General features: G+C 32.1%; 1 protein-coding gene across 1 annotated transcript in view; it reads left to right on the top strand.

The window, feature by feature from the left end:
* Positions 1 to 12,919, top strand: part of PIGK (phosphatidylinositol glycan anchor biosynthesis class K) — a 109,632-nt gene that overhangs the window by 32,965 nt on the left and 63,748 nt on the right. Inside the window, exons 5-9 of the mRNA XM_069478101.1 lie at positions 685 to 796; positions 3,688 to 3,784; positions 6,116 to 6,233; positions 6,433 to 6,543; positions 9,992 to 10,161. Coding sequence (XP_069334202.1) covers positions 685 to 796; positions 3,688 to 3,784; positions 6,116 to 6,233; positions 6,433 to 6,543; positions 9,992 to 10,161 — 608 coding nt within the window. The remainder of the gene's footprint in view (positions 1 to 684; positions 797 to 3,687; positions 3,785 to 6,115; positions 6,234 to 6,432; positions 6,544 to 9,991; positions 10,162 to 12,919) is intronic.

Genomic DNA, 12,919 nt, shown 5'->3' with positions numbered 1-12,919 from the left:
TTAAATTTAGAAATGCATAATATATAACTTAGTTATTAACTTTAAATAAGTATTTTACTCTCCACAACTTTAATACACCTTCAAAGAATCCCAGAGGGTTAGAAATTCCAGACTGGGAAATCTAGTTTAAAGTGTTACAATTTTTTCACACATTAAAGATACTCCTAATGAAATTTAAGTAACAAAAGGTATTCAAAAGTTAAAGATACATAATTTTGGGGAATTATATATGGAACTATTTTCTTTCATGGTTAATCTACAGTTGACTAAGTAGATGCACAGAGTAGCTGCAATGATGTAGCTGATTTTATTTACAAATTCCTTTAATTTATATCTTCCCAAAGAATTGCCTATGTAGACAGATTAATAATTTTAAGCTTTTGAGTAATTTTGAAAGGCAATACTTTGCATAGCATTTAAAATTTTTAATTTAGAATTAACTTATTTTTCTCCAAGGTGTTTTTTCTTTGTTAGTTTTTAGTATTTTTTTTTAATAGAAGTAAAGTTACTCTGAGGTATATGTTTAAATGAACAAATTTTGAGTTATAGTTCTTTTTGTGTTTTAATTTTCAGTTTATGCGGAGTAATACGTAGAGAAAGAAGAAGGAATGTTTTTGAAAGTAAAAAATAATTTTTAAGTTTCCCCAGGTTATATTTCTTCTGCTTTCTCTTATTTATTTTCAGGTAACTGTGGAGAACTTTTTACGGGTATTAACTGGCAGGATCCCACCTAGTACTCCTCGGTCAAAACGTCTTCTTTCTGATGACAGAAGCAATATTCTTATTTATATGACAGGTAATTCCATAATTTAGAGATTTTTATAGTAGAGCATATTGAAACTCTTTTTGAAAAGAAATCCGCATGGAAAGAAATGTAAATACATTAAATGATATTTGGTTAAAATAGTTTGTCATGTAGGTCTATTTTCCCGTGATATAGAACTACTTGAAATGATATTTGAAAACAGTATAACTTTTTGTGTTGTTTCTTATTTTCTTATCTCTATATTTTTTACTATTGCCCTGGTAAAGTTTATTACCTTTTACGTAGTATCCTGCTATAGCATCCTTCAGTTTTGTTCTCCTGTTAATCATCCTACTAGGGTGTTTAATAGAAATTACAAATCTGTCGCTCTTATCCTTAAAACCTTATAATGGTTTTCCATTTATTGAGTCTCAAATTTTAGTGTGCACGAGGATTACCTGAATGTAGATACTTAGGCCTTATTCTAAAATTCTTATTCAGTTTTGGTCTGGGGTGGTGTTCATGAAATTATATTTTGATTATAATCTCCAGATGTGAGATATAGTAGTCTTTTGACTATACTTTGAAAAATATTGGAGATAAAGTGTTCCATAATATAATATAGTTATAATGTATATTATATATAATAGTATATAATATATATTATGATTTAGTCATGTTATTTATTTAATTTCAGTCTTAGTTCTTACACTTTTCCTAATTCCCTTCTAAAAACTTGACTGTTTTGTCTTCCAAACATTTATTTAAGCTGTAGCTTTTGCTTATGGTGTCCTCTCAATCCGTTTTGGCTACCTGATTACTCCTTATCTTTTTAGTGTTGGCTTAGGAGTCACTTTCTTCAGTGATTTCCTTTTTAAGTCTAGGGTGACTTAAGTCTCCAATTTCCTGGGACAGTTGTATTAATATAATAGTTTGTATCTGTTGTCCTACTGTAATTATTAATAACTCCTCCTTTCTCCTTCAAAAGTGTCCTGGTATGAATAATGCATGTGTAATTGCTCTATCCAGAAACACTTTCCTGCTTGGCTGATGTGAGCTCTCCTCTTTATACTCTGTTATTAATTCTTAGTTTCTATGATAGCATTTAACTTATTCCTTTCTTGTTTGGGTATCTATTGCTTTCACTGTACTTTGAATTCCAGGATATCATTGATTATGTTTTTCCTCTTTTTATCACCATCGCCTGTTTATAGAGTAGTCAGTAAATATGATATTGATAAAAAGATGTAAAATAAATTTTTCAGAAGGCGTTCCATTCACCTGATGATAAAACAGATGGGAATGATTCTTAAATGTCACATAGCAGGCCAGTTAATGATCCCTACTTAGTGGCTTTTCTTAATCTATCATGTTGCATCTATTTATAACTTTCAAAACTCAGTGTACAAACTTTATAAATTAATGGGCTTAATGAAGTCAGGAAAATTTTCATTTTACTTTATCTGAAAGTTACAAGAAATTTTCAAGCTTTTGTGGCAAATAAAGTGAAATGCAGTTTTGTTGCTTAGCTTTATTTGATGTACTACACTAAAGAATTTAGTAATTTTTTTTCATGTTCTCTTGGTATTCTTTCAGGATAATTTCAGGCATGGAACAAATTCTAGTAGTTTAAGACAGGGTTTGATAAACTATGGCCAATGAACTGGCTGCCTGTTTGGAAATAAAGTTTTATTGGACCACAGTTGTATCTATTTATTTACACATAAGGCAGCTTTCACACTACAATGGCAGGGTTCAGTAGTTGTGACAGAGACCATATGGCTCACAAGCCTAAAACATTTACTACCTGATCCTCTACAGTAGAAAGTTACCAACATCTGTGAGAGAATAGGAAGATTAATACTTGTGATAATATGTTAATAAAAATAATAGCTAATGATTATTGAGGCTTACTATACATCAGGCAATATTCTAAATCATTGTGTATATTGAACTCATTTCATCCTCACAGCAGCCCGGTGACTTAGGTGCTGATATTCAGGGCTGCCACATATAGTTGTGCGGGTTATATAGTACACCCAAGCATCTGGCCAGGGGGTTAAGTGGGAGCTGAAATCTAGTATGTGTTTACACTTAGTAAACTGTGTGCCCTGGCACAGGGTTGTATCTAACAGGAGGAAGGAGTATTTCCCCCTTCCCTCCCACAAAGGCATAGTCACTAACTATTAATACTTGTGAGGTCACAGCACTGCGTATATCCAGAGGGGGGCACTAAAGTAGACAGTTTTTTTCTACTTTGATGCCCAGTGGAGATACCTTTTAAAAATCTGCACAAAGGAGCTGTGTAAGCAAGCTAATAATGTTCTTTCTAATACATTTCTCACTCTACAGCTGAGGAAACTGAGGTGTAGAAAGATTAAATTATCTGCCTAAAGTAACACAGTAAGTGGCATAGCTACTGTTTAGATCCAGACAGACTGGCTCTAGCATGCACACTAAGTGTCACAATCTTCTGGTCTTCTCTATGGTAGTAAAAACATCGATTTTTAGGTGAAAACTATACTTTCTAGTAGTGATAGCATTCTAAGTATATGCTGTGAAGACTACTAACATACCATGGGATTAGCTAGTATCTTCAACTTCTTTTTCATCAAAAATATTTGCCTGGTATTTGAAAAGCTTTTATGCATGGAAACTCATTTCTGAGGTCATAATGGAGCCAATGAAAGATTATAAATGTGGGTTTCTGGAATTGAATGATAGAAACACTCTTAAAGATATTGTATCTACTATTTTTTATATAGTCTATCATTCTTTTTTAAATTGGTATAATGGAAAAATAAATTTACTTGGTTCACAGTATTTTAGAGTATAAAATAATAAGTGACATTGAAATATCGCAGTGAATGAAATAATTATATCTGCACATATGCAGGTGACATTTACAAATGTATCTATTGTACTTTTTGACTTTTTACAAGGACATGGTGGAAATGGTTTCTTGAAATTTCAAGATTCTGAAGAAATTACCAACATAGAACTTGCAGATGCTTTTGAACAAATGTGGCAGAAAAGACGGTAATTAGCAACTGGCTTCTTTTCATAAGATATGTTAATACCTGATTTTTGCATGGTTAGTAGATTTATAGTTTTTATTGTATAAGATTTTAACTTATTTTAATCATTTATTCCACCCTTTTAAATTTATATTGGTTATTTCCACTGAACAGAGACTTTTTTTAAAAAATTAAATTAAAAAAAATTTTTTTTTTTTTGAGACAGGGTCTTGCTCTGTTGCCCAGGCTAGGGTGCAGTGGCATCATCATAGCTTGCTGCAATCTCAAACTCCTGGGCTCAAGTGATTTTCCTGCTTCAGCCTCCTAAGTAGCTGGGACTACAAGTAGGCACCACTGTGCCCAGCTAATTTTTTTTTTTCTATTTTTTGTGGAGAATGGGGTCTCACTATGTTGTTCAGGCTGGTCTTGAACTCCTAGCCTCAAGTGATCCTCCTGCCTTGGCCTCCCAGAGTGCTAGGATTACAGGCATGAGCCACCATGTCTGACTATGAACTGAGTTATTGTTAAAAGAAAAATTAAGGATTACATGAAAAAAGTTAACCTTTTAAGATCATATCTCATGTTAATTAGCATCCTTTTTAGAGGAAATTAGAGTCCCTCCAACCAAATTTCCTATTATTTATGGAGATTATGAACATTTGATTATTTTTCAGCTTGTACCTGTTCTTCCTAGCTCATTCTCTTTTGGAAAAAAAATCACTGCAATTATGATTAGCATAAAACTGGAACTTACATTGAGAATGATATATTGTTAGTAATACTCGGTAAGCATTCCTTTAGTTGGAAGTTGTTATATATATGAATGTAAGTGAATTTAAAGTAGCAATAGAGCTGTTTTTAACTTGATTACCTTCAGTAAATACTTACGGGCTACCTTCTATACATACGGCACAAAGGGGAATATGATGCTTACTGTGTCTTCAAAGTGTTTAAAAATCTAGTGGAAAAGAGAAATATGTGTACAACTATGCTACAAAATAAATATTATAAATGTTGAAATATAAGCATAAGCAGAATGCATGGAAATGTTGAGGAGAAAGCAACTCTACAGGGCAGATTCTGTCATTATCTTCATTTTTACAAATGAGTAAACTGAGGCACAGATTAAGTAACGTACTAAACTTTACACAGCTAGTAGTGCCAGAGCTAGGATTCAGGCCCAAGTAGTCCAATCCCAGAGCTTGCTCTCTTGTTTACTGTACTGCCTCTCATAACTTTAGATGTTTCTGATCCTTAGGGACCTCCACAGATTTTGCCTCAGAATAAATGTGTCATATTAATTGTGACTCCCATCACCTTTTTGGATATAGTGGTCAAGGTTCATGCTTTCTTTTCTAGGTGCAATGTTAGCTGTTTACCTAGACCCAGTGTCTGAAAAAAACTTCCCAGAAAATGTATCTCCTCCCTACTTTCACCTTCAGCAGCTAGACTGCTTATTAGACGGTAGATACTGGATTATGTTATTCTTTCATTAAAAAAACAAAAAGCTTAGGTGGCTTCTCCAAACTAATAAGATCCACACTTCAAACAGGAGCCTTTACAAATTAACCCTACTCTATGTTTTTGAAAGTAATCTCCTCCCATTCTCCCAATCCTAACTGCTTAGAACTATTCCAAAATATTTATACTTTTTAAAATTAGTTGCTTTTTCCTCTACTGGAATGTTCCTTTCCTTTCTCTGTTATATAAAATAATGCTCACTCTTCATTGCTTATGTCAGGCATCACCTTTCTCAGTAGGTCTTTCTTTGCAGTTTCCTCTTTTCCTTTCTTAATGCTGGTAGCACTTTGACTTTAGAAGACACTAAATTTCATGAGGGCAGGAATTATTGTATACCCAGCATAGTATCAGGCACATTGTAGGTGCTCAGTATATATTTGTAATACTTATCACATTCCAATTGAGTTACATGTTTTGTCTACCTTCCAGTTAGATTTTAAGCTCTTTGAGTATAGTAACTAAGTCATATTTTTTTTTCTGAACCTAGCTCAGTTTCTAGGACAGCATGGGTGTTAAATAAGTGTGTGTTGAATTAAATTTTCATTTGGATTCTGAATCATGTGACATAGAAAAGGGAGGAAGAGAGAGGTAGGGCAGCTAGTTTGTGGCACAACTAATCCCTGTTGGGGTAGTTTCCTTTCACAGGTTTATACCTTTAACATTTCTGATGTCAAATTTCTATTGGGGATTCTACTGAAAACTCCAAATTTTAGCTAATGAAATGACTAAGATATGATTTAAACATCTTATTTATGGAAGTATTGTAGAAATACTAGTCATTGTGTGATTAACAGTGTGATTCTTGTCAGAGATAGTATCACTTTTCTTTCAGGTACAATGAGCTACTGTTTATTATTGATACTTGTCAAGGAGCATCCATGTATGAACGATTTTATTCTCCTAACATAATGGCTCTAGCGAGTAGCCAAGTGGGAGAAGATTCACTCTCGGTAGGTACATTTTCTCCATTTGTAAACTCCAGTATCTTTGGGATGTGTAGTTATTTCTGAAATCACTTATGTGCTTTATGAATCTGATATTTCATATTCTTAGACCTTTTAATACATTAGAAGGAAATTTTGATTACATTTTAAACATTTTGTTATAATGATGCTATTAGACATATACTTTTTTTTTTTCTTTTCATAGCATCAACCTGATCCGGCCATTGGAGTCCATCTTATGGATAGATACACATTTTATGTCTTGGAATTTTTGGAAGAAATTAATCCAGCTAGCCAAACTAATATGAATGACCTTGTAAGTATTCCCTTGATTTGATTATAGCACATAGGTATGCTAACCATAATGTGAAAAATGAAGTCTATTGTTCCCTTTACTCCTAGAGGGTACTGTTTTATGTGTTGAATTGTGGCCTTTTAAATTGTTTAGAATCTACCTTTATATTAGTATCTTTCTTTGCCATAAGAGTCTTAAAGCTTTAGCCCAATAACTTGCTATTCTTGAAGTACTTTCTTGTTTTCCTTCATTTGCTCATTCTCATGTCTTTAACAGAAATGTAATTTTTTTTAGATTCCTCTTTTGAAATTCTACTTATTCTTTAGGGGTCAAATAAGATCATACCTCCTTCAGCAAGTCTTCCTGAGTTCTTCCCTGTTGGAATTTCTTATATTTTCATAGCCTCCATTGAACTGTTTCTCTTTTATAACTTTTATCAAAGTATATCTTTTATTGACCTTGCTAATTGAGTGTCAGTCCTCACTTAATTTGTAGCTTCTGGAAGACAAGGATCTTTCCTTACATATTTTTGTGAGCCCTACAACTTCTAGTATAATCTTTTGACATGGTGTTTTGAATTTACTTCAAATTTTTCCCCTGAGTTTTCTATGTTGATTGTATCTTTTTAATTAAATCTACTTTGGAGATGCTATTGAAAGTAGGCATAATACATGCTTGAAACAACAATTCTAAACTGGATAATTGCTATGCGTCAATGACTTTCACTCTTTTTTCCCTTAATTTATGCCACCTTCATTCATTCACAAAGATTTCTTGAGTGTTTGCCGAGTGCCAAGGATTGGCTATCCCTAATGAAAGTGGCAGACACTGTTCCTTCCTTCATGGAGCTTAGAAATGAGGGGCAGACTGAATAGAAAGGGCTCTGTGCTTTAGTTCTTCAGCCAAGCTACTTTGCATTGATTACTTTTATTATATAGAAACCTTTTAGGTAAGTTTTCATTTATTATAGGGGTTCTACAAAATTCTGAAAACTACTGCTATAGTCTTTCAAATTTGATAGAATTACTTACTATGTTTTGAAGATTATGTATTTTGATGCTTAATCTTGATATGAATTTGAATATTAAAACAAAATTTATGATAATGTTACTTTAACTGTAAGAAAATTGTAGTCACCTAAATTTTAATTAATTTAAAAATTTATTCTCATATTTGGATTTTACATTATATATTATGTAGTGCATGACATGATGTCTCAAAAGTTTAAAGTATATGCACCTCACACTTTACATGTCTAATGGATTTTAAAAAATACTTTTCATTGAAATTATACAGGGAAGACTGAGAAAAGTAATGTTTTTTTAATTGCTCACACTTGCTATTTAGTTTTTAATAAACATTCCTCACTAATATCTCATCTTCTCCTACCACCTCTGTTTAAAAAATTTAATGATGGCCATTTTAATCCTAGTCAATAAGAAAGATCCATTTTCTTGCAGTTTACTAGTACAGTGATTTGACATATCTCTAGATCAATTGTGTAATGATACCTATTTTCTATTGGATTATATGCATATAGTAAAATTTTCTATCAGCTCTATTCAGAGTACTATATTAGGTGCTTCAGGAGCAGTAAAATTGGAAAACCTGGTGCTTAGCCCCTTAAAAATTTACAGTGTCATTGGTAACAGTTGATGAGCACATTTATAAAATATTACCTGTTATACGAAGTCTCTGGATCCTCCAGGTAATGTTCTTGCCATGTGCCTTTATTATACTTTTACCATTGCACTGTAGTTGTTTATATCTGTGATGTTTCCATATCTTACTGTCCACAGAACTTAATACTTGTAGATGTTCATTGAATGTTTACTGAATGAATGAAGGAACATGACAACAATGCATATTTGTATGGTTCCTTTAAGTATGCCAGGATTAGTGATTAAATTTTTTATTGGAAGAGGTAAGTATTCAGGCTTGAAGGAAGAGAAGAAAGAAATTTAGCATACTTTTCTAGAGTATGAACTGCAGACACACAGAAATTGGGTTAATACATGATTCTTATTTTTGGTAATAAAAATATGGCCTGGCTAGAGTGTGGCCATTCTGTATGTGAGGGGATTATTGAAAATTAAAGTGGGTAATGAAGGACCTGTGAGTCATTGTGTTGCTGAGGCTAAGGAAATCAGATTGTTATGATAAACAAGAAAAGAAGGAATGATTTCATAAGTGGAAGTATGTTTATTTTAGCAGCAAAGAAGAAGATAATACTATTTAGTGTTTCCCAAGCTCATTTGACTATGCTTTTTCTGTTTTCTTCTACTGGTACCTCCTAAAGCCCATCAAGTTGCTCATACAGGAATGAATGCCTGAGAGGCCTTCAGTATACCTGGGACTTTAGTTTTATCCTTCATATATCCCGTGCTTCATCCAAACTAAGTTATTTGCTTTACACATCTCTGAAACTGCTTCTTTATCAGCAATGTTCTTATTTTCCATCTGTAAATCCTGCTTTTCCTTCAAAAAATAGCTTAAATCCCATCATCTCCCACTATTTTTTTTTTTCCCATCCTCAAACTATAAGAAGTTTATCCTTTTCTGAAGTGGAACCTGTCATCTTTTTTCTGCCTTGTTATGTTTATTCATCTCTAACTAGGCTTAAATCCTTAAGGACAGGACCATATCTTATCAATCTTCATATCCTCTACGGAGTGTAACAGTGTGAACTGTATGTAATAGACACTTTTTATACTTTGCTGAGTGAATGAATATGTGTCTGTCCTTGATAATTCACTGATGTGGAATATTAGGGATAAGATTAACACAAAAATTATTATGACATCTGTTTTGCAGTAAAGTTGTGGTTTTTAGACTGTATTCTTTAGAGCTCTAGAGTATGTGTGGAGGTGGCTTGAGTTTATTTTCATCGTGGATATGGTAAGAAAGTTATTTGGTTTATAATATGGTACGTAAGTTTACAGCAGAGGGCAAGGGGGATATGCAGTAGGGAGGCTATACTTCAACCTTGCAATTCAAAATAGCTCTACTTTAATGTATTTTACATATTGGGCTACCGTGTAATATTTTATTTGAATTTAAAGTTTAAATCAAGGGTCATGATTACAAAATGTTTGAAAACCACTATAGTAGAGTACCCCACTGAGATGAATATAGACACAGAATAAAGCAATTCTGTTGTCTTAGTGTTGAGTGTGAGCTCTTGGTGGATTTAGGTTCCGAATACACTTTGTAGCATATAATTCAAGAAAGGGATTGTTTTTTCCTTCCATGGCCGCTTCCTTTTTTTTATCACTGTTCTAATGTCTGTGTAGTTTTCTTAGAATGCCAAGCATTACAATAGGAATGAAACTTTAATCTTTAGAACTAGTAGCTTCTTTAGGTTGGGAGAGCTTTATAAATACACTATAGTCTATTGTATTGTGTCACTGGATTTAATAAAAATTGTGTGTGTAGGTATACATGTATGTATTATTATTTTTTTTTTCAGTTTCAGGTATGTCCTAAAAGTTTGTGTGTATCTACTCCTGGACATCGCACTGATCTTTTTCAGAGGGATCCTAAAAATGTCCTGATAACTGATTTCTTTGGAAGTGTACGGAAAGTAGAAATTACAACAGAGACTATTAGTTTACAACAGTATTCAGAAATGGAAAGCAGGTATTTATCTTAAACTATTATTTGAATAGAATATTCTAGTCTCACAATTTGTAAATTTTTATGAAACACTGTATTAAGAGATGAAAGTTGGTGTTTGTAAGTAAAAGTACATATTTCCACTCAATCTTCACTTTATGTAGTCTGTATGCTTTTCAGATTTATGGGCAAAAACTTATAAATATTAGTGGTAAGCTAAAATTATGATTAGGATTATGCTAGAGCTTCAAAATACAATGTTAGCAGTGCAACTTTAGACTTGTTAAAATGGCCTAAAACTTTCTCCATAACAGACTATCTCCGAGCCATATTTTTCTATTGGGCCTCTCGATACTTCATTAGGGAAAGGAATGAGAAGTATAAGCCAGGTACTCCCTTCTTGGGGAGTAGATTGTATGTGAGTGAGCAATGAGTGTGCATGTATGTTTGTGAGAGAGAGAGGTTGAGAGAAATTGGTTGACTTGGGTATGATAATTTTAGAAATATTTATAATGTTTTGTTTTTTCTCTGTCATTTTTAAAGGTAAAATATGTTATTGAGATTAAATAATGGCTCTGTTAATAGCCACTTTCCTGAAATATGTTACAGTATATTTTGCTAGCTATCAAACTTTGTTATTTGTGATTGTCTAATGCTATCTATTGGAAACTCATACTTCAGGGAACTTTTCTGGTTTGTCAAATGGCAATATACAAATTTTTCACAGTTTTGAAAATTTCAAAGATCATAATTGAGCTTATGAATGTTACAGAAATAAATTTAAAAAACTAGCACAAAATATTTTTCTAATGAAGAGTTAGAATTGATACTATTTTCCATCTTGATATTCAAAGACTTCAGTTTTTTCTTTTCCAATTTCCTATGGCTATTGACTTAAAAGTTAATTTAAGACAGCAGCTGAGATCCTGCAGCAATATCACTTTTATTCCTTGTTTAAATACCAGCTTTCAAATTACCTTTGTAAAATGTTAAATTATACCTGAATACTTAGGGTCACTATGTCTTTTTACCAAATACATTTTATAATTTTTCTTGAACTTAAGCCTACAAAAGATAAGATTCACCTTCTCTTAGTCATCTGAACATTGCATCAGTTTCGTCTGTAGGCAAGGACCATCTTTATACTGCTGTACTTATTTTTTGTTTAAATATTTAATAATTATACAATAAAAAATTTCAATGGAATTCTACTAAGTTTCATTGTATGTTTGGGAAAAATGGAATTTTGGCTGTTAAATTATCTGCATGTATTAATTCGAAAGTAAAAATTTTAGTGCTAAAGATTGTTTTAATTTAATCAAGGAGAAAATTATTTTAAGTGTCAAAGCCAGATACCAAGCACTGTTGAATTAGAGCACCCTCTAGTGTTTGTAAATAAATTTTATTTATGATACTGCTATTTACCAGATGGTTTCATAATACTGACAGACTTTATGCAATTGTTAATAATTTATGAAAATTAAGTTTCCAGTGTGCTCCAGGAATCTTTACATGGATACTACAAATATTATGTCCTATGTAGCTGCTATTTACATGCAAATATGAATGGGAATCAGAAGTTTATGTAGAGAAAAGTATAAATTTTATTTATGATATTGCTATTTACCAGATGGTTTCATAATACAGACAGACTTTATGCAATTGTTAATAATTTATGAAAATTAAGTTTCCAGTGTGCTCCAGGAATCTTTACATGGATACTACAAATATTATGTCCCATGTAGCTGCTATTTACATGCAAATATGAATGGGAATCAGAAGTTTATGTAGAGAAAAGTATATCATGAGAGATCAGATATGACAAAAAAAACTTTTATTAAGGAAATTATAGGCTAGAGTGTATTTGTATTTTTTCAAGTCTATAAGTTAAAAATATCAATGTAATGTTATTAAAATTAGCAATTATACTTTTTAAAATATTACTTTCTACATATACTAGGGAAACAATGGAATCCATTGGTTCAGATTGTCCATATTTTATATTTTGTGTAGGAGAGTACACTAGACCATAATCAGATATGATGGATAACGTTAGTATATAAAACCAACTGGGAGTACCTATGTGAAGTAAGAATTGTTTTTATATGTCTTCTGAAACATAGATATATTAAGTAATATGAAGTCATATAGTTAATAACAACACCTTATTTCTGCATATATCTTAACTAATTGTGTTATAATTTATTTGCAAGAGCAGATGAGGTAAAATAAGAACTTACTGCAATATGCTTGGCTTGGATAACTTGATTCTAAACTGCTTCATTGGAGTATACATAGGTTGGCTTTGGATAAGTATGCAAACAGTCTCTGTCCTCTAGAAACTATTGATAATTCTACATACCTTTTACATAGGTTATTAGTTTTGTGTCTTTTCTGTATTGGGAAGATAGCCTCCAGGTTTTGGATGTAAAAATGTTGCATATTTTAGTTTTAGCAAATTTGTAGAAGTTTAAATTCTATAGAACTACCTTAGGAAAAAATGGAATCTAAGACATTACAAACTGTAAACACTTAGTTTTTATCTTAGTGGGCTAGAAGAAATTTTGCTTTAGGCTCTAAATTTAGGTACTAAATCTCAATTTTTCATTGTAATTTTATTCCTAATACTGGAATTTCCTTCTCTTTTAATGCAGTCTTTACCAGTAAAAATCTGTGACTCTAGCCGGAAATTTGAGACTTGGCTCTTTTCTTACATATTTCTTATATACCTCCAACAATGATGTGAATAAGGCCTCATCAAGGTCAGTTTACATTTTAAACA

The sequence above is a fragment of the Eulemur rufifrons genome, chromosome 8 (assembly GCF_041146395.1).
Source record: "Eulemur rufifrons isolate Redbay chromosome 8, OSU_ERuf_1, whole genome shotgun sequence".
NCBI lineage: Eukaryota > Metazoa > Chordata > Mammalia > Primates > Lemuridae > Eulemur > Eulemur rufifrons.
This window is presented reverse-complemented; position numbering and strand designations above follow the sequence as displayed.